The sequence below is a fragment of the Clarias gariepinus genome, chromosome 23, assembly GCF_024256425.1.
Source record: "Clarias gariepinus isolate MV-2021 ecotype Netherlands chromosome 23, CGAR_prim_01v2, whole genome shotgun sequence".
In the NCBI taxonomy this organism is placed as follows: Eukaryota; Metazoa; Chordata; class Actinopteri; order Siluriformes; family Clariidae; genus Clarias; species Clarias gariepinus.
The window spans coordinates 25120001-25143202 of record NC_071122.1 but is presented as its reverse complement, the minus strand read 5'-3'; the positions used below and the strand labels follow the sequence as shown (position 1 = coordinate 25143202).

At 43.4% G+C, this 23202-nt stretch overlaps 3 protein-coding genes across 6 annotated transcripts in view; 1 reads left to right on the top strand and 2 right to left on the bottom strand.

Moving 5' to 3' along the window:
* Positions 1–634: 634 nt before the first annotated feature.
* rassf1 (Ras association domain family member 1) lies at positions 635–8421 on the bottom strand. Of its 3 annotated transcripts, XM_053484087.1 has the most exons (7): positions 8072–8421; positions 6831–7108; positions 6381–6490; positions 2947–3054; positions 2368–2686; positions 2114–2229; positions 635–1522 (listed from the first exon to the last, which is right to left on the bottom strand). In XM_053484087.1, the coding sequence occupies exons 2-7, from the start codon at positions 7105–7107 to the stop codon at positions 1373–1375; spliced, it is 1080 nt and encodes a 359-aa protein (XP_053340062.1). In that variant the 5' UTR covers position 7108; positions 8072–8421; the 3' UTR covers positions 635–1372. The 3 variants fall into 3 exon arrangements, with proteins under 3 accessions (XP_053340062.1, XP_053340061.1, XP_053340063.1); XM_053484086.1 differs by lacking the exon at positions 8072–8421 and having other exon boundaries at positions 6831–7510; XM_053484088.1 differs by lacking the exons at positions 6831–7108; positions 8072–8421 and adding an exon at positions 5266–5435 and having other exon boundaries at positions 6381–6465.
* A 3858-nt stretch (positions 8422–12279) lies between these two features.
* LOC128511302 (transmembrane reductase CYB561D2) lies at positions 12280–16271 on the top strand. Its single transcript, XM_053484092.1, has 3 exons — positions 12280–12588; positions 14725–14762; positions 15069–16271. Exons 1-3 carry the CDS (start codon positions 12465–12467, stop codon positions 15570–15572), a joined length of 666 nt encoding a protein of 221 aa, XP_053340067.1. The 5' UTR covers positions 12280–12464; the 3' UTR covers positions 15573–16271.
* The window catches only part of rad54l2 (RAD54 like 2), a 12612-nt gene continuing 5681 nt past the window's right edge, over positions 16272–23202 (bottom strand). The window contains exons 9-22 of one of the 2 annotated variants that reach the window (XM_053484068.1): positions 23011–23202; positions 22518–22860; positions 21589–21766; positions 21269–21478; positions 20759–20877; positions 20212–20321; positions 20020–20119; positions 19719–19924; positions 19455–19630; positions 19132–19334; positions 18801–18979; positions 18589–18678; positions 18392–18481; positions 16272–18195 (exon numbers count right to left, since the gene is read on the bottom strand). The exon at positions 23011–23202 is cut by the window's right edge and continues 5 nt beyond it. In XM_053484068.1, the coding sequence (XP_053340043.1) occupies positions 17342–18195; positions 18392–18481; positions 18589–18678; positions 18801–18979; positions 19132–19334; positions 19455–19630; positions 19719–19924; positions 20020–20119; positions 20212–20321; positions 20759–20877; positions 21269–21478; positions 21589–21766; positions 22518–22860; positions 23011–23202 (3050 nt within the window). In that variant the 3' untranslated portion in view covers positions 16272–17341. The remainder of the gene's footprint in view (positions 18196–18391; positions 18482–18588; positions 18679–18800; positions 18980–19131; positions 19335–19454; positions 19631–19718; positions 19925–20019; positions 20120–20211; positions 20322–20758; positions 20878–21268; positions 21479–21588; positions 21767–22517; positions 22861–23010) is intronic. The other variant, XM_053484071.1, reaches the window with a different exon arrangement.

Below are 23202 nucleotides of genomic sequence, written 5' to 3'. Positions count from 1 at the left end.
CTGCACAGAGCTCTGACTTAATCATCCACACTGATCCTCGCCTGTGGGATGAACTGGAGGGTTCTCGACATCCAGACATCAGCGCCTGATCTCACCAATGCTCCTGGAGAATGTGTGAATGAAAACAAATCTACATAACCACGACACGCTCCCACGGCTAGAGGAAAGCCGCCCCAGATAAGAGTGGAGCTTAGTATAGCAATAAATATGGAACGGACAGCTACAACAAGCACATATGGGTGTGATGGTTAGGGGTACGCAAACTTTTGGCCTGTACAGAAATACATAAAGTACATATAGAAATACCATAAATTGACTATTCATATTACCTATTCCTAATATTTCTGTACTAAACAGTATACACATACAACACAACCTCTTTGCTGTACGTTCACACATAATAACATCACAGTAATAATAACACACACCACCCTGAGCTTTCTCAGAAAATATTTAATAAATTTCAATTTTCATATTATTTCAGCATAACATTAATTCCAGAATAAATAAGTCTTATTACAATTAAACAAGTTCCCAAGACGTTGTTTCAATTTTCCCAGAACAACATGTGCAGACAGTGCAAAATAAAACAATTATATTAATTATGATTAATATAATAATAATAATAATAATAATAATAATAATAATAATAATAATAATAAAAAGTTCTTCCTAATTTCTGCAATGCTCTACTTTAACCCAGTTGGATCAGTGGATCCAAATGTTTTAAATATTAAAGATATCACTCCTCATCTACGTCTTTTCCAGATTTCTGATATGATCCTGAGAGGGGCGGGGCCTGAGCGGACAGCGTCATGTCTAGCTAGATCTAGAAAAAATTACTGCAATCCTGTTTGACCATGATGGCCGCTTCCATATTGCACAAACGGTGACATGAATTTCGTTTCGAAATTTTCATGAGGTTTCGTTCTCATTTATCGATGACATCATGTCATCATGGACATCACCCAAGACCTGGATGTGTCCCCAGTTTTATAGAGGTGCTCTCTGTGGAGACAGACCAGAATGGGCAAGATCAATTTTACTGTCACACTGTAGTACATCTTCATATCGAGTAGGAAGCGTAATGAGAGGTCAGCTCTGACAGTGTGCAGGCAAAAAATAAATGTGTTAATTCTACATCTGTTAGTTCTGTGTGTGTGTGTGAGAGAGAGAGAGAGAGAGAGAGAGAGAGAGAGAGAGACCCTGAGCTTGTCCTGCAGCATCCCGCAGTTGTCTCACAGAGATGGTCAGACTCCTGTTCTCAGCAGTGTGTGTGTGTGTGTGTGTTCTCAGCAGTGTGTGTATGTGTTTTCAGCAGTGTGTGTATGTGTATGTAAGTCCTCAGCAGTCCTCAGCAGTGTCCATCCTCTCATCCTGGCGTGCTGAAGCTCCCCAGCGCCTCCCTCAGCTTGGCCCGTGCTAGTGAGTAGCGCTGGACGATCTGCCGAACATGCTCCTCCTCCTCCCTCTGCAGGATCCGCAGGAAGTTACTGAGCTCAGGCAGACTGAACGCATCCCACTGCACAGAAGAAGAACAACGCTCTGTCTCACAGTCATAACAGACTCTGCTCGGATCAGACCCTGCTTGTGGACTGGACCTGCTTTAGCAACTCTATGATTTGGCCCCAGTTCAAAAGCTCAGCTCTTGGATTGAAGTGAACACCTGGATTGGACTGGATGCCTGAATCAAACTCTATACTAGCTTTTATTAGACCTAGACTTTACTGTTTTTAACATGTCTGTGCTTGGATCGGACTCTCTGCCTGTACATGAATTAGTATGACTTTGCTCGGATTGGATTTTGATTTAATCCAGGTATAGTGTCTCGGTGCATTGGCTCTGTACATGGACTGGAATGTGTGATTGCTTGAATTAGACATGCTGTAGTACTGTAAGTCTGTGCTCGGGTTGAAGTTGAATTAGATTGAATTGGACTTGGATTAGATTTAATTTATGCTGACTTCTATATTTATCTATGCTTGCTCTTCTAGATTGTGTTTTTGTTTCCTTGTAAGAGAATAAATTTGATTCTTATTCTAATATATATGTGTGTATGTGTGTGTGTGTGTGTGTGTGTGTGTGTGTGTTTTAGTTTATCATGTGCACTTACATTCACCTCTCCTGTCTCGTTCTCTCTGAGTATGAAGCTGAGCGCCTTCTCGCTGGGGCCCGCACACAGACGCAGGAAGAGTGGATGCTCGTCATCATGTAACTTCCTCATGTACACTGTTAGGTAGAGAGAGAGAGAGAGAGAGAGAGAGAGAGATTACCTTTATACATGGGTCTCTACACTAGATGACATCATTTATTATCACATTATTAATTAGACTGATGCGGAAATGGGAAGATGGCTGTGTTCTTTACCCTGGTCGTTCCTCTCGCTGCGTTCGAACAGAGCGAATTTGGCCGGATTGTCCACCACCGTGAATTTGTTGAGCAGAGCCTCGATCACCTCTCGGGCCCGAGTGCGTGAACCCACGTGCAGCTGCTTCGCCGTGTCTCGGGGCAGGTAGAATGACGTGCAGAGGCCGTGCGGGGGCAAGGAAGAAAAGGAGGAGCAGGAAGATGAAGAGGAAGAGGAAGATGAGGAGGGAGAGTACAGACTCTGAGCCAGAGGAAGAGAGACGGGCCGAGCCAGCTGGAACTGGACCTTAATGAAGCCTGTATACGTGCCGTCCCGGTTCTGAGAGGACGCACCCCAGGAGGAGATGTTACATGTTACATCATTATAAAAACCTTCATGGAAATGTGTTTACACAAATACAGAAACTCAAACACAAAAATATTCACTTATATAAATATATTAACTCTGATTCTGTTTATTTAATTGGACATTTGACTGCCATGATTGATTGGACATTTTATATAACATTTGATTGGACATTTTATTTAACATTTGATTGGACATTTTATTGAACGTTTACTTAAATATATTTCTCTCACCAGACTCATGTAGAGGTTGCTGTTGATCTGAGCGTTGTATTCTTTAACTTTGTGTTGGAGTTCTGTGTTGGAAAGCTGTGGCTGGCTCCTCCAGTCCACCACGGTGTCCTACACACACACACACACACACACACACACACACACCATCTCAGTCAATATCTTGAATATATTTATCACCTCCACCTTGCCGCAATAGTTTCAGGGACACTGACGGAAGTGTGTGTGTGTTTGTGTTTTTGTGTTTGTATGTGTGTGTGTGTGTGTGTGTGTGTGTGTGTGTGTGTGTGATAAACTCGTAAATCACTACATCTAGAGAGATTAGCACCACTGATCAGTTCCTGAACACCTCATGGCTTTTACAGTCAGATCTGATGTCAGTGTGTAGATGTAAATGTGATGTCATCTCTCATACACACTACACCCTGGTCGGTCATGTAAACTGTGTGAATTTGGGTGTTTTAGATTTAGATGTCTTACATTTACTCTACAACACCACCACCACCACCAACAACAACAACAACAACAATAATAATAATAATAATAATAAAAAGAAAAATCCAGAAATCACATTGTATGATTTTTTAACAATTTATTTGTGAATTACTGTGTCAAATATTGTAAGTATTTAATCATTTGCTTATGAGCCAGATTTCTGATCCTTAAATACCTGTTATTTTGCTTTTAAATAGTCCAGCTACACTCTGCTCATGATTCTAAATTAGTAGCACCTATTTAAGGTCGTTAGCTGTCATAAAGACACCTGTGCACCCCACAATCAGCCAAAGTCTAAGTAGATACATGGGGTATCAATGATGATAAGAATGGTGTAGAATCCGCCCAGAACTACACGGGAGGAGCTGGTCAATGCTGTGAAGAGAGCTGGGGCCATCGTTTCCAAGGCTACTATCAGTAATACACTAAGACGTCATGGTTTAAAATCTAGCATCGCATGGAAGGTTCCCCTGCTTAAGTCAGCCCATGTCCAGGCCCGTCTGAAGTTTGCCAGGGACCATCTGGATGATCCAGAGGAGTCATGGGAGAAAGTCCTGTGGTCAGATGAGACCAAAGTAGAACTTTTTAGTCCTAACTCCATTCGAAGAAAAAAGAATGATGAGTATCATCCCAATAATACCATACCTACAGTGAAGCATGGGGCTGGAAGCATCATGCTCTGGGGGTGTTTTTCTGCACAGGGGACAGGACGACTGCACTGTATTAAGGAGAGGATAAACGGGGCCATGTTTTGTGACATATTGGGCAAAAATCTCCTTCCCTCAGTCAGAGCATTAAAGATGGGTCGTGGCTGGGTCTTCCAACAGGACAATGACCCAAAGCACACAGCCAGGAAAACCAAGGAGTGACTCCGTAAGAAGCATATGGACTATTTAAAAGCAAAATAACTGGTCTTTGAGAGTCAGAAATCTGGCTGATAAGCAAGTGATCAAATACTTATTTGACACAGTAATTCACAAATAAATTGTTCAAAAATCATACAATGTGATTTCCAGGTTTTTCTTTTTAGATTCTGTCTCTCACAGTGGAAATGCACCTATGCCGAAAATTGTAGAACCTCCATGATTTCTAAGTAAGAGAACTTACAAAATCACAGGGGGATCAAATACTTATTGATCTCACTGTGTATGAATGAACACAGGACAGGCGATAATTACTGAGTAATTAAAAGCAGGAGATAAATTAGAACACAAATAAAATACTGTAGTGTAAGAGACATAAGAGTGAAAGTGTGTGTGTGTGTGTGTTGTGACTGTGAGACAGACGATTCGCTTTGCCCTTACTCAAGCTGCTAATGTTATTATTCAGATTGTCAGACGCCCCGCCCCTTTCGTCCCTGTACCACCAGTAACCATCTGAGTCCCACCTAATGACATGCACATATGTTACTGTGTCTGGTGTTAAGGAGAGTTCTGCGGCAGAACGGGGACTGTGTGTGTGTGTGTGTGTGTGTGTGCACCAAATAAACCTGCTTTATAAAACTAAACTTGCTGCTTAATGTATAGAAATAAATATAACATGATTATAAAAAAATGCACATTTGTTTATTTTTCTTTTGTTTGTCGTTTATGTGACATCACATCATAATTAATTCGTCAAAAGTTTTGTGTATTTGATTCCTGTTATATACAGACTGTCGTACATTAGAGCAGTGAATGAGACAACGAGACAGGAACGGAGTCGTTATAAACAGTCATATTCATGACACTTGCATTAAATCTGTTTATTGTATGAAATATATTTATATTCACAGTCATATACTACATATTCATATTTATATGGATACAAAATGAAACTTCGCCTCACCTCAGGTGTCTTTGGTTTCCCTGGAAACGAAGTGTGTGTGGTGAGAAAGTGTTCGAGTTCGGAGTCGGAATCATCCTGACTGCAGTATCCGCTGCTCGCCGCGCTCCTGGCCCCCCACGACATCATCAAACACACCTCTCTATCCTCAACCTCAACCTCACTGTGCCTCACTAACACACACACACACACACACTTTCTCTCAGAAGCTCGCTTTCACTGTTACCCTGATTTTCCCGTAAATGTGTGTGTGCATGTGTGTATGGGTGTGTGTTTAGCCAGTTTTAGGTGCGGAGTGCAGATGGCTATAAATTAAGCTCCTCCTACATTGTATATTACCATGACACATAGTCCCGCCCCTTTTTAACCTCAGCCAGTCATATCTCAGAACGCTTCGTTTGCATTAAGACTGGGCTCTATGATCTGCTAATTCTCTGATCTATAGTGATGAGCTTCCCCCTGAGCAGCTGTCGACTCTCGCTCGCCCTTCACCCAACACTGGACGCTGCACGCTCGCTACCTCACCATAACTCACTGTCCCATCGGTCAGAGGGTGCTCGTGCAAATAACAGACGTTCATTTCCAAAACGCTGTCGATTTAGAAAAGAAATCGTCGATCTGGTGACGTTTTCTGGAAGGTGAAACGTGTTTGTGTAAAATGTATGGAAGGAGTCTCCAGTGTCAGTAACTCGAGTTCAAGTGAGAGGATGGTCTAAGAACATCTGGTTACAGCTGCTATAACATAAGTGAGATGAGGAATGAATACATGCTGTGATGTGACCCAAGTCCTCGGTTTATCCAGACATCACAACCTGCAGAAGGAGTCACAACTCTTCCACCTACGCTAATGAATATTTTACTGTAATGATGAATGGGTAAAGTGTGTGTGTGTGTGTGTATGTGTGTGTGTAGGGCTTTCAGCAAGAAAACGAACAGCTGCTGTATTGTGCGGTTGCCACGGCAACATCCGGGTTGTAAAGCAAGTGCCCTGAGCGATGGCAATAAAACCACACATAGCATATGGGGCTAGGAAAGGGCTCGAGGCACTGCATCACTACACCCCCCTCACACTCTGTGCACACACACACACACACACAAATGAGAGAGGTATCCTTTACCACGTCCGAGTCCGTCTCAACATCCTCTGTGCAACCTGAGGTTCCGAGTACGGCTTCACAGTACAGCTGGATCAGCGGCCGACAGCGAGAGTGACACGTGTACCTGCAGTCTGTACACACACACACACACATACATCGTAATATTCCCCAGCAACGCTACCTGCACTCCTACAACATGTTCTCTCACGGGTTCTTCTGTTGATATTCTGGAGGAACCCTTCCACTCACGGTTCTCCTCAGGGTTCTTTAAGCTTAGAGTTGTCTCATGGGCCCTTTCGAGGATTTTTTCTTACTATAAGTGAGGTTTCATCTCCTAAGGACTTTCTCTCGAAAGAATTCAAAATAACGTATGATGCAGAAACTGAAAAACATTTCTGTAGTAACTTTCGTCTTTCGACTTGCTGTACACACATGGTGAGCAGAGAAGCATCTCGGGAAGGAGTTACTCACTGACGCACCGCAGGCTCTGTTTATAAACGCCCCAGATGAACTCTCCGCACAGGTCGCACCAGGCCAGGTGTGCGTGACCGCAGGGCTGGAAGTCGTGACCCAACCCCCGTCCGAACCAAACGTCCAAACGCACCGTTTCTCCAATCAGACGCACCGTGGGACGTGGGCTCTGTTGCTCCGGAGGCTCACGGGGGCCCGAGGGTCCTGCAGGGGGCGCTAACTCGATCCTGTCCCCGGGGGAGAGGTCCTGTAGTTCAATCAGCTCGCAGTGGGACATGCTACACCCAACACACACACACATAGAGAAAAACATACACATATCATTCTTTACACAAACAAACTGTTCAAAAGATGTTATGTCTCGACTAAAGTGTGTGTTTATTTTGACAACTTAGCTTCTTAGCTGCAGCACACAACATTGTGACACACAACTTTCAGAGAAATAAAAGTATTTTTCATTTCAGCCATAACATTAAAACCACAGAGGGGCTCTGACCCCGCGGGGCCCATGATCCCGTCCCCAGTTTATTGGGGTATAACAGTGTGTACAGATGGCGCCCCAGGACCTCCACTCCACACTGTTTGCGCTCTTTCTCCAGCTGAAAGTAGCGATATTTGTCTCAAGTCAACATTAAAAGCTTGATTAAAACTCTGTGTGTGTGTGTGTGTGTGTGTGTGTGTGTGTGTGTGTGTGTGTGTGTGCGAGAGCACCGATCGGTGTTCAGTGTTCAGTATGCAGGGGGAGCGTGTGAAGTGCTCAAGGGGCACCAAGGGGCCTCGACTTTGGTCCTCATCCAGGATTCACGGAAACACACGCACACACACACACACACACACGTGAAAAAGGATTTTTCCAGAATTAAATGGAGCTACAAGAACACGTACTTAGAGGAACAATCTGATAATTGGTTATTATTAATGAACACATCATGACATCCTATTATTATTATTATTATTATAAGTGTAAATATTATATCCTATTCATACCAAATGTAATATAAATAAAGTTAAATTAAATAACTACATAATGTTTAGATAAATCACAGACATAAGTTATTAAAATGTTATTTATTGTGTTGTCTTATTTTCATTATTTTCTGTTCATTCATTTTGCACATCTTACTTTATGCAGGTTTCATCATCATCATCATCATAATAGTAATAGTAATAATAATAATAATAATAATAATAACAATAATAAACCCCAGAGTAAATGGATGATGAAATCCCTCTGGTCTCACCTGGTCCGTGTGCTTTTATCCGTTTTCTGCACCAGTCCCAGGATAGACGGAGTCCCCGTCACAGGTGCGTTGCCCGCTCGAGTGAGACCCGCAGTGTCCCGAGTCTCAGCCCGGCTGTGTCCCAAATCGTGCAGTGGGAAAGGAAACTCACTAATTCTATTTTTCTATTTTCAGCCTCCAACTAGGTCGTCACCATGGCGACGCTGAAACTCTTAGAGCAATAATACTTGTAGCAGGTTCAAGTCCAGCTCTGCAGACGCGACGGCACGGTGACCTTCCTCATCCCGCTCCGACTCAACACCCTGACGCCTCGATTAGTGCTGAGACTGAGACGGTCGCCTCTCTCTGCGTCCCGAGCAGCACTGCGCACAGATTAACACAAATCCCTGATTACTGGGCCCATGTCCTGCTCTCTGTCACAAGGGGGGGAGGGGGGGTGTTTGTGAGGTTGGGTACAGACTTAACGACTGTACACAACTTCTGCATTTTAATTTAAATCAACAAACTATAATAAAGATTTAACTCTAACTCTAACCTTGTATCAGACTTTATATTATCTGGGGAAACTGATTTTACATTCAAACCCCAAATTCATCTAAAATGTTAATTTTCATCTCTTTTGTTTTCATATTTGATTCTTTAAGATTTTGCACATATACAGTATATAAAGTATACACATCCACCCTGACCTTTCGTTAAGAAAATTACAATTAGCCAATCACAAACCAGTCACATTATGACATCATAACTACAGGTTAGCAGACACGACCTAGCACAATTCTAGTGACCCAGTATGGAAATTTGAATATTATTAGAAATACTTAAATCAAAAATGCCAAAAAAAAAATAGCTGTGCTGTGACAGTGACCATCGTACAGTCAGTGCTGGGTAATCTGATAAATTGTAAGCTCCGCCCACAATCCAAGATTAGCCAAAAGACACGCTGTTACGATATTTACATGCAAATTAACAGCATCTTGTCTGATTTTAAAGTAAACTTATCTATTTTTTACGCTGATATCATCCGTCTAAAATATAACATTGTTGGCGTTAATTAATTAATTTAATCACCTCCCAAAATCACTAAATTACAAAAATCTCATTAAATCAGATCAGAAAGAGTTTTTCTTTAGATCTTCTTGAAATGATGCTTCAGTTCTTCTACAGCGTTGTATGTTTAAACCCCAAACACAAAGATCAACTTACTCCGATCTCCATCAGATCACCGCCAGGATGTGTGGGGGTGCCAATATTTTACTGTCACACCCCCTGGACGGTAAAGTTCTCTTTGGTCTCTGCTTTTCGTTTCTGTCCGGCATCATGATTTCCCAACATTATCAACTTTTAGCACGTCTATTGTGTTTTTCAGAAGACGGATGTGAAGATAGTAGCAGGAAGGGTGTGTGTTATCACCAGCAGTGCGTGTGTGTGTGTGTGTGTGTGAGTGTGTGTGTATGTGAGTGTGTACTGCTGCCAGCTGTGTCACGAGATGGTCTGGAATTCCTCTCTGGGTTTTAATCTGCTATGTGAGTTTGGCAGGAGATTCCCAGATGAATGAGGACACTTCCTAGGACAATGGCGTCAGTGTTCTCAGAGCAGGAGCGCCCAGCTCGGGTTCTAGAGCCTACAGAGAGCCGTGTGTTGTCTCTCCTCTAGCACGGCACACTCGGACCGGAAAGGTCTTGCGTGTGCGTATGCGTGGAGTGTCGAAAGGTGAAGCTGCGATACACAATATTACACCAGCATCAAACTGGACTCCACTCTAGTGGACAAAAAGGCAAATGCGCATAATAGCTGTAGAAAATTGTGTGTAAGGTATAAAAGATGGAAGGATGCAAATGAGCTGAGCAGATTTCTTGAATCTGATTAGTCGGAAACTGTGTGTTATTTCAACACAACATCACGACTTAGAGAGTAGCTCCAGCTGTAACATGAATAGGTTTATATTAAAGGAGGGGTCAGTGTTACTGACTGTGTATCAACACCGGATGTGTTCCATCTCACACACACACACACACACACAAACACACACGGACCATGAAGAAATATACAGTATGATTAATCTGACCAAACTAATTGTCTTGGACGAGACAGACTAAGAGCTTACAATGTTCTTTAATGCGCTTACAGATAAATAAATCTATCATTTAATATAGTTATGTAAAGGAACAAAACTAAAATTGGCTTGGGTTTAATTTTTGGATAATTAAGAATATATTTTATATTAAAGAAAGGTAAGTCATGGAGTAAATAAAGACAACTTTATAGTGAAAAAAACAATCACCACGTCAGCACTGCTAACAGGCTTCAGTCACAATAAGGTGATGCTGTAACCTCTCGCAGCCGGAGGTCTAGAGAGAGCTGATTGGCCGAGCTCTCTCAGGGGGGATGAGAGGTACTTAGTGCCCCCACATTAATCAATCATCAATCTGTCCTCCAAATGTGTGACTCCGCCCCCAACGGTGCGTGAGCGAGCAGTTCAAAAAGATGCAGTTGGCTGGCGTCACGTGGTTCGGAGGAATCACGTGATAGTCTTCGGGCCTCCCGACTGAGCGGTAGTAGCTTTAATGTGGGAGCCCCCTAGTGACGGGGAGGAATAGGACAGGACTGAGCGGTAGTAGCCTTAATGTGGGAGCCCCCTAGTGACGGGGAGGAATAGGACACGACTAAATTAGGGAGAAAATTAGGGAGAAAAATCCAATATATATAAAACAAGAAGCCTGTGGCCCTGATGGCCTCACAGCTAATTTGTATAAATTCTTTTGGAGTGATATTAGATTATTATTATTTAATGCTTTTACAGAATCTATTGTAGACGGATCTTTAGGCCCTACTATGAATTAAGGGTTGATTGCATTAATTCCTAAACCAGGTAAAATCTTCTCGCATATATATATACAGTATATATATATGCGTGTGTGTTAATAGATTAAAAGTGGGCATTAATAACTTAATTAGTGAGTTACAATCAGGCTTTCTTAAAGGGAGGTCTATTTATAATAATATAAGATTGGTGTTGGACTTGGTGGAATACAGTCACTTGATAGAGGAGGATGGATTCCTTTTTAAATCTTTACAATATTTTGGTTTTGGTGAACAATTTATCAGTTCTATAAAAATGATCTACAAAGATATGAATAGTTTAATCTCTCTCCCTTTTGGTACTACGTAAAGATTTCCGATTGGCCGTGGAATAAGGCAGGGAGGCCCTTTATCTCCTCTTCTTTTTATTTTAGCTGCAATCATTTAGCAATGGATATGCTTTTCATTCTAGTGCATCATGATTTATCAGTGAAAAAATGTAACATATTTGTAGAACCTTTAGCAATTAGTCAACTAGCAGATGATACTACACTATTTTTACAAAACAAAGATCAAATTCCTCTGGATATCTCATTAATTAATTTATACTGTAAAGCGTAAAAACTTATGGCCTAACACTCCAGTTAAGCTACGACAATATATAATATTCCAGTTAAAGAGACGGTGAAATATCTGGGCATTTCAATGTCCAAAGATTTAAAAATTAGTATGAAAGAAAATTGATGCAATCTTGAGTTGCTGGTTGCAGAGAGACATCAATTTTTGGGAGGATTCTTCTATCTACCCTGGAATATTTATCTAGACTCATCTATCCAGCTCTCACTTTGGCACTCTCGTCAGATTTTATAAAAACATCCAACCAAAAAATGTATAACTCATTACATTAAAAAATTGGATATTCTTAAAACATATGAAGAAGGTGGTTTGAATGTAATTGAATTTGAAAGTATGAACATTTTGTTAAAACTCAAGTGTCTCATTCTTCGTAGATGTGATTATGATTTACCCAAAGTTCCAGTGAAGCTATCAGCATTTTACCAACAAGTCTTATTATGTTGGAAATTGGTGCACACACACAATTTTACACATTTGGAATAACAATAGGAGGATATTATTTTGTTAGCAAAAAACATTAAGGGGTAACTCTAATCTCTTCAAAATAAAAGTCGTCCCATATTTAATTTTAATACAGATCACGTATAGATGTTTTTATAAATAATTAAGTAGATATTAATTTAGATAAACGTATATAATTTTATATGAAAGTATACTATTAACAGTATACGTAATAATAATAATAATAATAAAATCAATCACTGTTCCGCATTATGACTAGACTTTTATTTTGTCTAAAGCGATACTTCCGGCACATCCCACTGGTCAGATCTTAAACAGCTTCCTAATCAAGTTCCCTGTGCGCAGTGAGTGATGTAGTGTGTGAAGTTCAGGAGGTGGTTTGGGACACAATCGGAAATGAGACAGTCCTGAAGTGACATAGTTTATTTTCAAGTTGCTGTTGTTTGTTTGTTTTATTGTGAAATCTCTGGGGAAATCACCTGAAGCGCGCGCGATGCTGCACACGGAGTCGGAGCCGGTGCTGTACCGGCTCGCGCGCCTGCTCTGCGGCGTGTCCACGCACTTCCTGTGCGCCGCTTTCACCGGATGTGTGGGGATCCTGTCTAAACCGGGCTCCAGTGAGTACAGGACCGCCGGGAGGAGGGGGGGGCAGTTCCGTTATAAGCGTTATCTTACTTTAATAATAACACGTTAACAGAAAGAAGAAGAAGAAAGAGTTTGTGGAAATAGTTAAAAGTTTAAAGCTAAAAATAATCTAATGAGCTTTAATGAAATTAGTGCTTAAACCCGTTAGGTAGCAGGTTTATTTCATGTAAACAGGATTTAGGCTCGTGCCGGGTTATGATTGGTTGAAATGGCGCGAGGTCACATCTGATTGGTTAAAGAGCACGACTCACGCGGACTGACTCACGTGGGAAAAGAAAAGGATCTTGCATGTATACCAATATATATATATAATCGCTATCAAATATTATATTAGAACATAAATTCATAGGTTGATTAATATCTATTATTATTATTATGATAAACCCTAGGCACGTGACAGCCGTCAATACCATTAATACAAACTCTTGTATAATGTTTATTTTGTAACATTTATTTTTCAGGGGTTTGTCATGAATATGCAAATAAATAATTATATATAATAAAAAAATAATTATTTTTTATAATGATAAATTGGACGAAACTAATTTTATTATAACAAACAATATAAAAGTATGCATATACAACATATTTATTTTCATATTGCTTATTTTATTGTCTCATGTGATTTGTAAACCATTAACCTATGAATTTATGTTCTAATATAATATTTGATAGCGATTATGTTGGGGGGGTCAATCCATGGCAGAGGGGCATTTCAGCGCATAACACATGTTACAAAAAAAATTGAGCTGCTCTTTTGCCAATTCAACCATGTCAACCAATCAAAGGGCTTGTGATCAGTGTTTCTACTGTCGATGCATATCACCTTTTAAACCAACGCACGAACGTGCAGTAATCCTAGACAACCCAATCCAGATATACTAATCAACAACAACAGGTGAGCTCGAAGAACCGACTTAGCCAGATCGTAATTAGCACAATGATCTCATCTTAAATGTGTCAGTTCATCTCAGATGTGTCAAGCGACATACGAAGAACGGACCCCTGATCAGATAAAGATGAAGTTTTGTCTTAAAACCACTCCAGCGTGTTAAAATTCACTTATACCACTTCAGCGCTGTTATTTCAGCCAAAGTGAAAATATGAACTAATCCCAGTCAAAATATTCACTTTATCTTTTCTAATTAATATCTATTGGTGCAGGTGTTTGTTTACATTAAGACAGTAGCGCATTAGTAGATTATTATAAAGTAGATTATTAAATCCCACACATAACATCACTTTTACTCTACATTTAGATTTCATTGATGGTGCAGATTAAACCATCAGACAGAGATCTAAGGACTGCAGGAGATTCAGTCAATTCTGTCCAGCAGTCAGATTAATGCATGCCCACAGTTTGACGCATGCGCAGTACACTGTCAGCACTTAACGGCTCATAACTTTACTTCTCAACATTTTGATTTAATTTATAATGAAAATGCAAAATCTGTCTGGACAGACACAGTACTTTCCCCCCAAAAAATAATTTATAAATAACGTCTTAAGGGTGTTGGGTTGAGCTAACATTTTGAAGGGGAACAAATCTCACCAGGTTCAACTTTTAGCATTTAACTTGTATTTTTGGAATTTTTTTTCAACTTTTTTAAGCAGCTGTTAAAGTAACTGTCCTAATGTAGCTGCTTACACAAACACGGCGTTTAAATGAGAACATTTTCACTCATCCTCGAGGTAACCAATCACAATTCAAACTATTTTTCCAGGAACTCCTATGCCAGGGCTGTGGCCAGCCTCATTAATATTCATGATGATCATCATCTTTTTAGCGCCACCTGTAGGTCTCAATCTCTCTCACCTTCCGGGTGTTTTAAAGCCGATTTCCCAGACCAGTCTTCATTAAAACGTCTAATGCATCCTTTCCTGATCTGTGTCTTGAACTCTTAGTCTGCTTTATCCGGTGCTTCCACTCACACACTTTCCTCTCAGTACCGCTCGGCATCTTTAGTTGGAGTTCTAGAACATCAGTGCCTGAGTGCCAGGACCAGGATTAAGAGTGGATGCATTTAAGACATAAAAATGATAAAAACATCCAGGTTTGATAAGAGTGAGTTTATTTTTACACTTGTTCTTTTTGTTTCTTTGTGCAGGTTTGTTTTCTTGGCACCCTTTTCTGATGACCTTGGCGGTAAGTTTATAGTGAAATTAATGATTTTTATAAGAATTAGTTTAAATATATATATTTTTCTACTAACATCGTCTTTTAGAATCAAATTGATGATTTAAAAAAACTGAGATGGATCCTGCGGATATAAAATGTGTAATGTTTAAATAAAATCAGTGTAGAAAATGTTTTGGGCAGTCACAGTTTAACACTGATGTCTTTTGTTTTTCCTGCACTATAAATAAAATGTGATTATAGGTGTGGCCTCTTTGCTCACATGACATGAGCAGCTGCTTTATCTCTGATTATTCATTTTTCTCCTTCCTTCAGTTCTCGTTTTTCATGACCGAGGCGATCCTGCTGTTCTCGCCGCACGCCTCTCCCGCGGGTAAACTCAAGCACCAGGCGAAATCGCGGCTGCACTGGATCCTGCAGTGTTCCTGCGCGACCTGCGCGTTGCTCGGGTTCGGAGTCATATTCTACAACAAGCACGCGAACGGCAAGCCGCACTTCTCCACCTGGCACGGGCTGGTGGGCGTGGTCACCGTGGGCGTGGTGACGCTGCAGTCGGTGGGGGGGCTGCCCCTGATCTACCACAAACTGGTTAAAGGCTGGTCACTGGCCAAGCTGAAGCGCTACCACGCCGCCGCCGGCCTCGTCACCTACCTGCTGGGGAGCGCCAGCCTGCTCCTGGGCACCTGCTCCGCCTGGTTCATATCAAGCGTCGGGGGGAACACCTGGTACGTCGCCGCGCTATGCCCCGCCCTCTCCGCCATCACCATCATGAGCCAAGTGACCAACGCGTACATGGCCAAGAAACGCCTACAGTCGTAAATCAGGAGTCGATACAGAGACCCCCGAACATTTAATCTGAAGCAGAATAAAGCGCTGGGGGGGAAGGGGGGCAATTCTTGTTCTTTTGCCACAAAACAAATGGATAACGAAGAGTTCATGATAAAAACTGTTAAAGTGTGACGGTTTCACTTCAGTAAATATTTCTGTAGAAAAATGATAATTATACTAAACAAAAGATTCTACTTTTATACTCATGGTACTTTTATACTCAGTGTGTCAGCATGTCGTTATGTGTGTGATGAGACCATAAAGGTTGTGATGGAGAGAATAAATAAATAAAATGTTTCAAATACGACAAGAAATGCTGAATTTATTTTTTTTGTTTCTGTTAAAACAACATTAAATAAATACAATGTCATTTTAATCTCAGAGTCTGTGCTAAATACAAGAGCTGATGAGTGTCCATTTGTACTGTGTGTGTGTGTGAGCTCTTGTCCTGATCTGTCACAGATACTGGTCTTAAACACACCAGAAAAAAAAGAAAAAGAATAAGTCCACAATCTTAACGTTACTTCTGGCAGAAACGTAAAGGGGTCGTTTTTTTTCCTTTAAAAGGCAGACAAAAATGTAAAAAAATATAAAGTAGGAAATCATAAATAAATAATTCTGGTGAAATCATACATAATTGAAAAAGTAAGCAAATTAGTTATGCCTAATTTGATGAAAAAAAAAAAAAAAAAAAAAGAGGTAAAAACCAAGGGATCAGGAGGTGGGGACAGTCGTGATGGGCGGAGTCTGAAAAACACATTCCTGTGAGAACGGACAGTGATTGGTTGATGATATTGTTAATGATTTTGGGAACATTTTCACACTTTGGTCACATTAAAGACAAAAAACAAAACAAAAAAAAAAAAAAGTGCGCACATACGTCCAAGCGGGGTACGAGGTAACAGTCGACACGGACGTCCGAGCCGCGTCACGGGGAGGACAAACGACCTACTACGGGAGTCCCGCTGAATGCTCGACCCCAACTCCCGCCCGCCCCTCCGCTACGAGGCTCTGAAGGCGAACATGAAGTTACATTCTTTAAGCTTCCGTCAGGCGCGCGCCGATAATCACTGCAACCGCATAAACGCTTAACCGTTATATCACAACACAACAAAACAGGACCTCAAGTCAGAGCAATCAATCATAAGTCTGGGACTGGCTCGTAAAAAACAAAACAAAACGCTGCCTTGAGCTTTAATTCCTACAACAATATTGTGCGTTTTAAACGTTGCGGTGAATCGAAACAACATAAATCAGCACCTGTCTACTGGTTTTCCTAATAAAAAGGCCAAAAACTGAAACGTAAAAAAAATGGCTTGTTCTGTCTCGTTCGTGATTTTTTTTTAAAACCGCAGAGTACGACAAAAAAAAAGAAAAAAAAGAAATGCTAGCGAGTTCATAAATAAAAAATAAACAGCTCACAATTTTCTCCCTTTGTCTAAATGATGCTACGATTTCTATCAAACAGCGAAAAAAGTCTCTAAAAGAAGTCTGTTGTTTTTGTAACGGTTGCTGCCTGGAAAGAGTCGCGCTAGTCGTCCAAACACGTTTCAGAGACACAACTAGCCGACCTACATTTTTATTTATTTTTTGTATTTTTCTTCTTCTTTTTGCGGAAGAGCAGTGTTATGGTCCCCTTGTGTTCGTAAAAACGTCAGTCCGCTGACTTTAGTGTCATATCAACGTTTAGCTCCACCCACTTTCACCCCTGGACCAATGAGATAAGACGAGATGAGATTTTCACCCAATCGCTCGCTCACTCACTGCCCGATCACCTCGATGACATCATCGTCAGAGCTACTCCCGCCGTTCTCGGCGAGCGGGTGGTGCGTGTCGGGTCGACTCAGGGCCGCCCCCAGCAGGCTGGATGGTGACAGGAAGGAAGAGGGTGCGGCAGGGGCGGAGCCGGACGATGACAAGGAATTGGAGAACATTCTGGACGAGTCTGGAAGCAGAGGCTGAGCGTAGGGCATCGAAAACCCGGACAGCATGCTCGCCATACTGGGGTTAAAGAGGAACGGTGGAATGGAGGACGCGGACGACGAAGAGGAGGAGGAGGATGAAGGCGCTGAGGAGGAAGAGGAGGAAGCAGCGAGGCTGGTCGATGAAGCGCCGGCGGGGAACACGTTTTGTAAATCGTTCAGAAAGTGACCTCGGTTGGTCCCGCCCACCATAGGTGCCGTCATGTGACCCAGAGCCCCTAGCAGGGCTGGGGAAAATCCCATCGACCCCATGGGGAAGCCAGCGCTCACGGGGAATCCTGGGTAATTAGCAGCAGCGGAGGCCGTGGTGCCGGTGGTCCGTTTGGAGCCCCGCGAGTCTGAAAGCAGTTTCCTCTTCAGGCTTTGCGTGTCGAGGGCGGAGCCGCCGGAGCCGATGACGTCGTCACGCCGCTGGGGCTCGGAGGCGTGGCCGTGCTGGGCGGGGCGGTCCGGGAGGTCGGAGAGCGTGAGGTCGTTGCCCGCGGCGGCGGGAGTGTAATGATGGAGCTGGTGTAGCAGGTTGGGACTGGAGGAGGGAGACGGGCGGCGCACGGCGTCCGGAGAGAAACGCTTCAGCTCGGGAGGAGACGCGCGGCCGTTACTGACTGAGCGCAGGAGAGACCCGCCCACGTCTGGAGGAGGAGAGACAGACATGATTTACAGCAGTCGTTTACACCGCAGGGCTTCACGTAACGCTTTATTAATTATTACAGCTAATTATAATATTAAAGAAATTAAATAAAGAGAGTGAGAAAGATGATGAATGGGGAAGGGGAAGAGGGAAAGAAAAGGCAGGTGATGCCTGTGTGTGTTTTGATGATGTCATACCTTGTGATGCAGAAGCAGCTCCATCATTGGCTCGGGGCTTTCCGGAGCGGATCGCAAAGATCCGCCCATCGTTAGTCCTGATGTACGTACCTGAGCACACACGCACACTATTATCACCTGTATCAACACCGGCAGTAGGAGCAGTGTGTGTGTGTGTGTGTGTGTGTGTGTTGTAGCACTGTGCTATGTTGTTCTACCTTTGGATCCCTTGATGACATGGATGCTCTCTCCGGCGCTGATCCTCGCCTGCACGTCCGTCGAGCTGTTCGTGCCAGGAATCACGATATCTACAGCACACACACACACACACACACGGATCCAATCAGAGGGAGATATAGAACATTGCTGCGTGTGTGTGTGTGTGTGTGTGTGTGTGTGTGTGTGTGTGTGTGCGTGTGTGTGTGTGTACCAGTGGTAGTGATGATGCGCTGGACGAGGACGCCGGCCTTCTGCAGGTAGTTCACAGGGAAGGCGTGGCTGGAGGCGTGGCCCCCGATGGCGGCCTGGCGAGGCATCATGGGAATGGGCGTGGACTGCACGGGCCGCACGCTGGCGATCGGCTTCTCGTCCATCCGCGGCACCGGCCTCCTGACGACGGGATCAGAACAGCAGAAGCCAATCAGAAACTGATATCCATGGCCGTTGCTATGGTTACCACTGGGAAAGCTTTTCTAGACAGGCTAGTGTCATTTATGCTCGTTGTGTGCGAGAGTGCGAGTTTGTGTGTGTGTGATACACACGTGTGTGTCTGAAGTGCTGACCAGTTCCTGATGTTGGAGAGGCTCTGCTCGTTGGCAGGGTAGTAGTGGGCGTAGGACGGGCGCTGATAGGGAACCGACGCCCTCTTCTCGTCCTCGTAGCTCTTCTTAGCCGCCTTCTTCTCTGCCTTGGTGAGTTTCAGGTCCTTGCGGTCCATCAGCAGAGACTCGTGCTGGAACGGTGGCTAGAGAGAGAGAGAGAGAGAGGTTAGACTTTCCGAAACATTCTTCACCCGTCTGAGTGTAACGATGACTCGTGAGGCGGTTTATTCTCCCAGGTGCTCGGTGGGTGATGAGGTGCAGACCTTGGTGATGAGGTTAGGGTAGCGCAGACAAGCGTTTTCGATGACCGCCTCGGCGCCCTTGTGAGGCAGCAGCGACAGCTGGCTGGGATCAGGCTCCTCCTCGACGTAGTGCAGCAGAGACTCCACCTCTTTACGCGTGAAGGTCAGGACCGGGTTCAGATCGTCCACCACGCGGTCTGCAGAAAGACACAAACTTTTATTAAACCTCAAGGACGTACACACTTGATGAGATGAGATCCATCTCTTAAACACACACACACTTACCAGACATGCCCTGCTTGGACACCTGCCGGTCGTAGATCTTCTTCTCCAGGGTAAAGTCACACACCAGCCTGTAGATGTAGCATGGTTTGTGCTGGCCGTAGCGGTACACTCTACACACGGCCTGCGCATCGTGGCACGGGTTCCACGAAGCGTCCAGAACCACGACCCGGTTTGCCCCGATCAGGTTCACACCCAAACACCCCGCCCTAAAACCAGAGAGAGGTGTTTAAACACGACGGTCTACAGCAAAAACCTCTCAGTTCAGTGTGTGTGTGTGAGTGTGTGTGTGTGTGAGAGACACCTGGTGGACAGGAGGAAAACCCAGGCCGCGGTGTTCGCCGGGTCGTTGAACTGGTTGATGAGTCTCTCTCTCTCTGAGGCGGACGTGCTGCCGTCCAACCCTACAAACACAACACGACACAGATGAGTCAACCGACCTGAAAACTCGCTTACACACACACACACACACACACACACACGTCTACACACTCACTGTAATAGTTGACACCACGGAGCCAGTTCTGCCTCTGGTTGTCCATTTTGATGGGCATCGACCTCACAGTCAGGAAGGACTCGATCACCGACAGCGTGGACAAACTCTGACTGTACACACACACACACACTGTGATACAACACCCAATTCTATAAAAAAGTCAGAATATGGTCAGTACAGGTGATTTTGTTCACCTTTGTTCAAAAGTATTTGCCCCCTTTTTAAAATTATTTTGTGTCACATTTAAATGATGATATGAAAATTCCCTGAGTAAATACAAAATGCAACTTTTAAAAGATTTTTTTTATCAATAATAAAAAAAAAAAAAAGCCCCTGTCTAAACCTGTCTGGTCCTATGTGAAACAATATGTGCCCCCTAAAACTTATCTCGGGTTCTGCCTCCCTTTGCTGTAACAACTGCAATCAAAACAATGACCTCATCACATCACTGTGCAGGAATTCTGGCCCGCTCTTCTTCACAGAATTGTTTTAATTCAGTCACGCTGGAAGGTTTAACCTGTTTCATGAGGAGGCTGTGCCCCGTTACCTGAAGACGAGGATTTTGTCTCCTCGGCTGACGCTCTCGTCAATCAGATGGAAGAGCAGAACCATCTTAGCAGAGTTCTCCAGCACGCCTGTCTGGTACCCGCTCATGATCTCCTTCGCCTGCGGATTCATCAGACAAACAGACAGACAGACAGGAGAGGCGCTGCTTTCACACGTTATAGATAACATAAATAAATAATTGTTAAAGAAAACGATCCAGTCGAGTCTGTTTCAACTTTCCTTTTAACAATATTGTCTCACTTATTTTTAAACAGAGACACAACACACAAAGTAAATGTACAGTGTACGCTCCAAGGGACACTGGTATAATCTGGATTTATAAACCCCTTACACACACACACAACCCCATCCTGCTCACCCTATTATATATTTAAACAAGGGATTATTTAATCAATTATTCTAATCATCGGTATTGATAATTTATATCGATCAAAAAATGTAAATAAATGTTCTAATAAATGTGACCCGAAGGAGAACAGTGAGCTCGTACCCATTCGTAGGTGATGACCTGATTGGCTCGTTCCTGCAGAGGTGCAAGCGTCCCCTTAGCGCCTGCGCCGTCTGAGGTCTTGCCCTTTAACCCCGGGGCGGGGCAGCGGGCTGTTGCCGGGGCGTTCAGGTCATCGAGGTCCAGGTCCTGCTCGTTGACCAGGTTCTCCTTCTGTAGCGTCTCATACAGAACGTCAGGATGGTTCCAGATCTGTGAGAGGGAGAGAGAGAGATGTTACAGTCAGGAGAAACGAACCCACAGTGCGCCGGGTGAATATGAACCTCAGTTAGGCAGGAGGACAAGAACGAGGAGGAAGTCACCTTGCAGCACACACAGAAGGCTTTAAGCGGATTGAGACCGAGCCAGCCGCTGTTCCCCGCCTCGCGGAAACGATTCATGAACTCTTTATAGAGCGCCCTCTGGAGGGGGGAGAGACGCACCAGGATCACATGCTCGTCCTTAATGGGAAGCTGCATGCGCAGAACATCGTGACCCCGCCTACAAAAGGAATAAAATACACACCGAAAAAAACCTCACTGAAATGTCCAGAAACTGTGCAGCGTCTCTCATACACAAACACACACACACACACACACAGTGTGTACTTTCATAGATAAAGTAATTTATTAATAAAAATAGGAAATTGTATAGTTTTTTATTTTATTTAGATAGCTAGAACTGATAAATAAATAATTAAAAAGAAATCATTAATTAAAAATAAATTCAGGTGAAGTTCATGTTTGCATGTACTAGTAATGTACTAGTGTGTATGTGATGTGTAAATGTGGAGTAGTTTAAAATAAATAAATAAAATAAAATTTTAATATTAATGTGTGTAAAGAACTGATAGTAAATAAATGCTCTTTTAAGTTAAGAAGAAAAACAAACAAAAAATTGGTGATTGTTTACTTTTCTCTTTATGTTTTTATATTTACTTCTAACCTAACTCTATTAAAATATAATAAATGTGGGGGCATAAACTTCTGCACTTTCGACTGTTTAACTTAGGATGAATAAATAACATACATCGTTAATGAGCGAAAGTTTGTGCCCACTGTGTTTTATAAAATAGAACTAAAAGATAGAATATTAATATCATAATTTAGATTTTTTTCCTCACTAATAATACCGTAAACTCACGATACCACCATATAAAAGTGTAATAAAAAGAGTTTAATTGCTGTGGGTAGGGGGAGGGGGTGAAAACTTTTAGCCAGCATGTATGTAATGTGCTGCAGTGGGATCTCACCTCTGGACGAAGCCCTCGAGGAGGCTGTGCAGGACGTGGCTGCGGTATCTCATGAGGCGGACGTCATGCGGCGTGCTGTCGATACACTGTCCGTTCAGGATCGGCCGCTCGAACATGTTGCTGAACTCCTGCCGCGTCCCCAGGAAGTCGGGCCGCACGAAGTCCACCATGCACCAGTACTCCAGCAGGTTGTTCTGCAGCGGGTAGCCGGTCAGCACCACGCGCCGCCGCGACCGGATGTTCTTCAGCGCCTGTGACGTACTGGCGTGGCAGTTCTTGATGCGGTGACCCTCGTCGCAGATCACCACATCCGGGCCGGGCCGCGACAGCGCCTTCTCGATGTCTGGGAAAAGAAACACAGGAGTCAGAACGACACACACGTAACCAATCACAGCGTTACCAATCAGAGACACTTTACGGAGTAAGCTCCGCCCCTCGCTAGCTCCCGGTTCACACATTTTGCTACGTTAACGCCTCGATCGTGTCACAAAACCTTTCATGAGCTCCTGCTGCCGGTCCTCCTCGTCCAGATCGATGATAATCGGCCCGGCGGGTTTTTTCGACTTCCTCTTGCGGCCGGCGACGAAGCTCTTCTTCAGAGAGAGCAGCCGGTACATTTCGTACCCCATCAGCAGCACGCCGCCGCCGCGCGTCCACTCCTCTACCACCTTCGCCCGGCTCACCG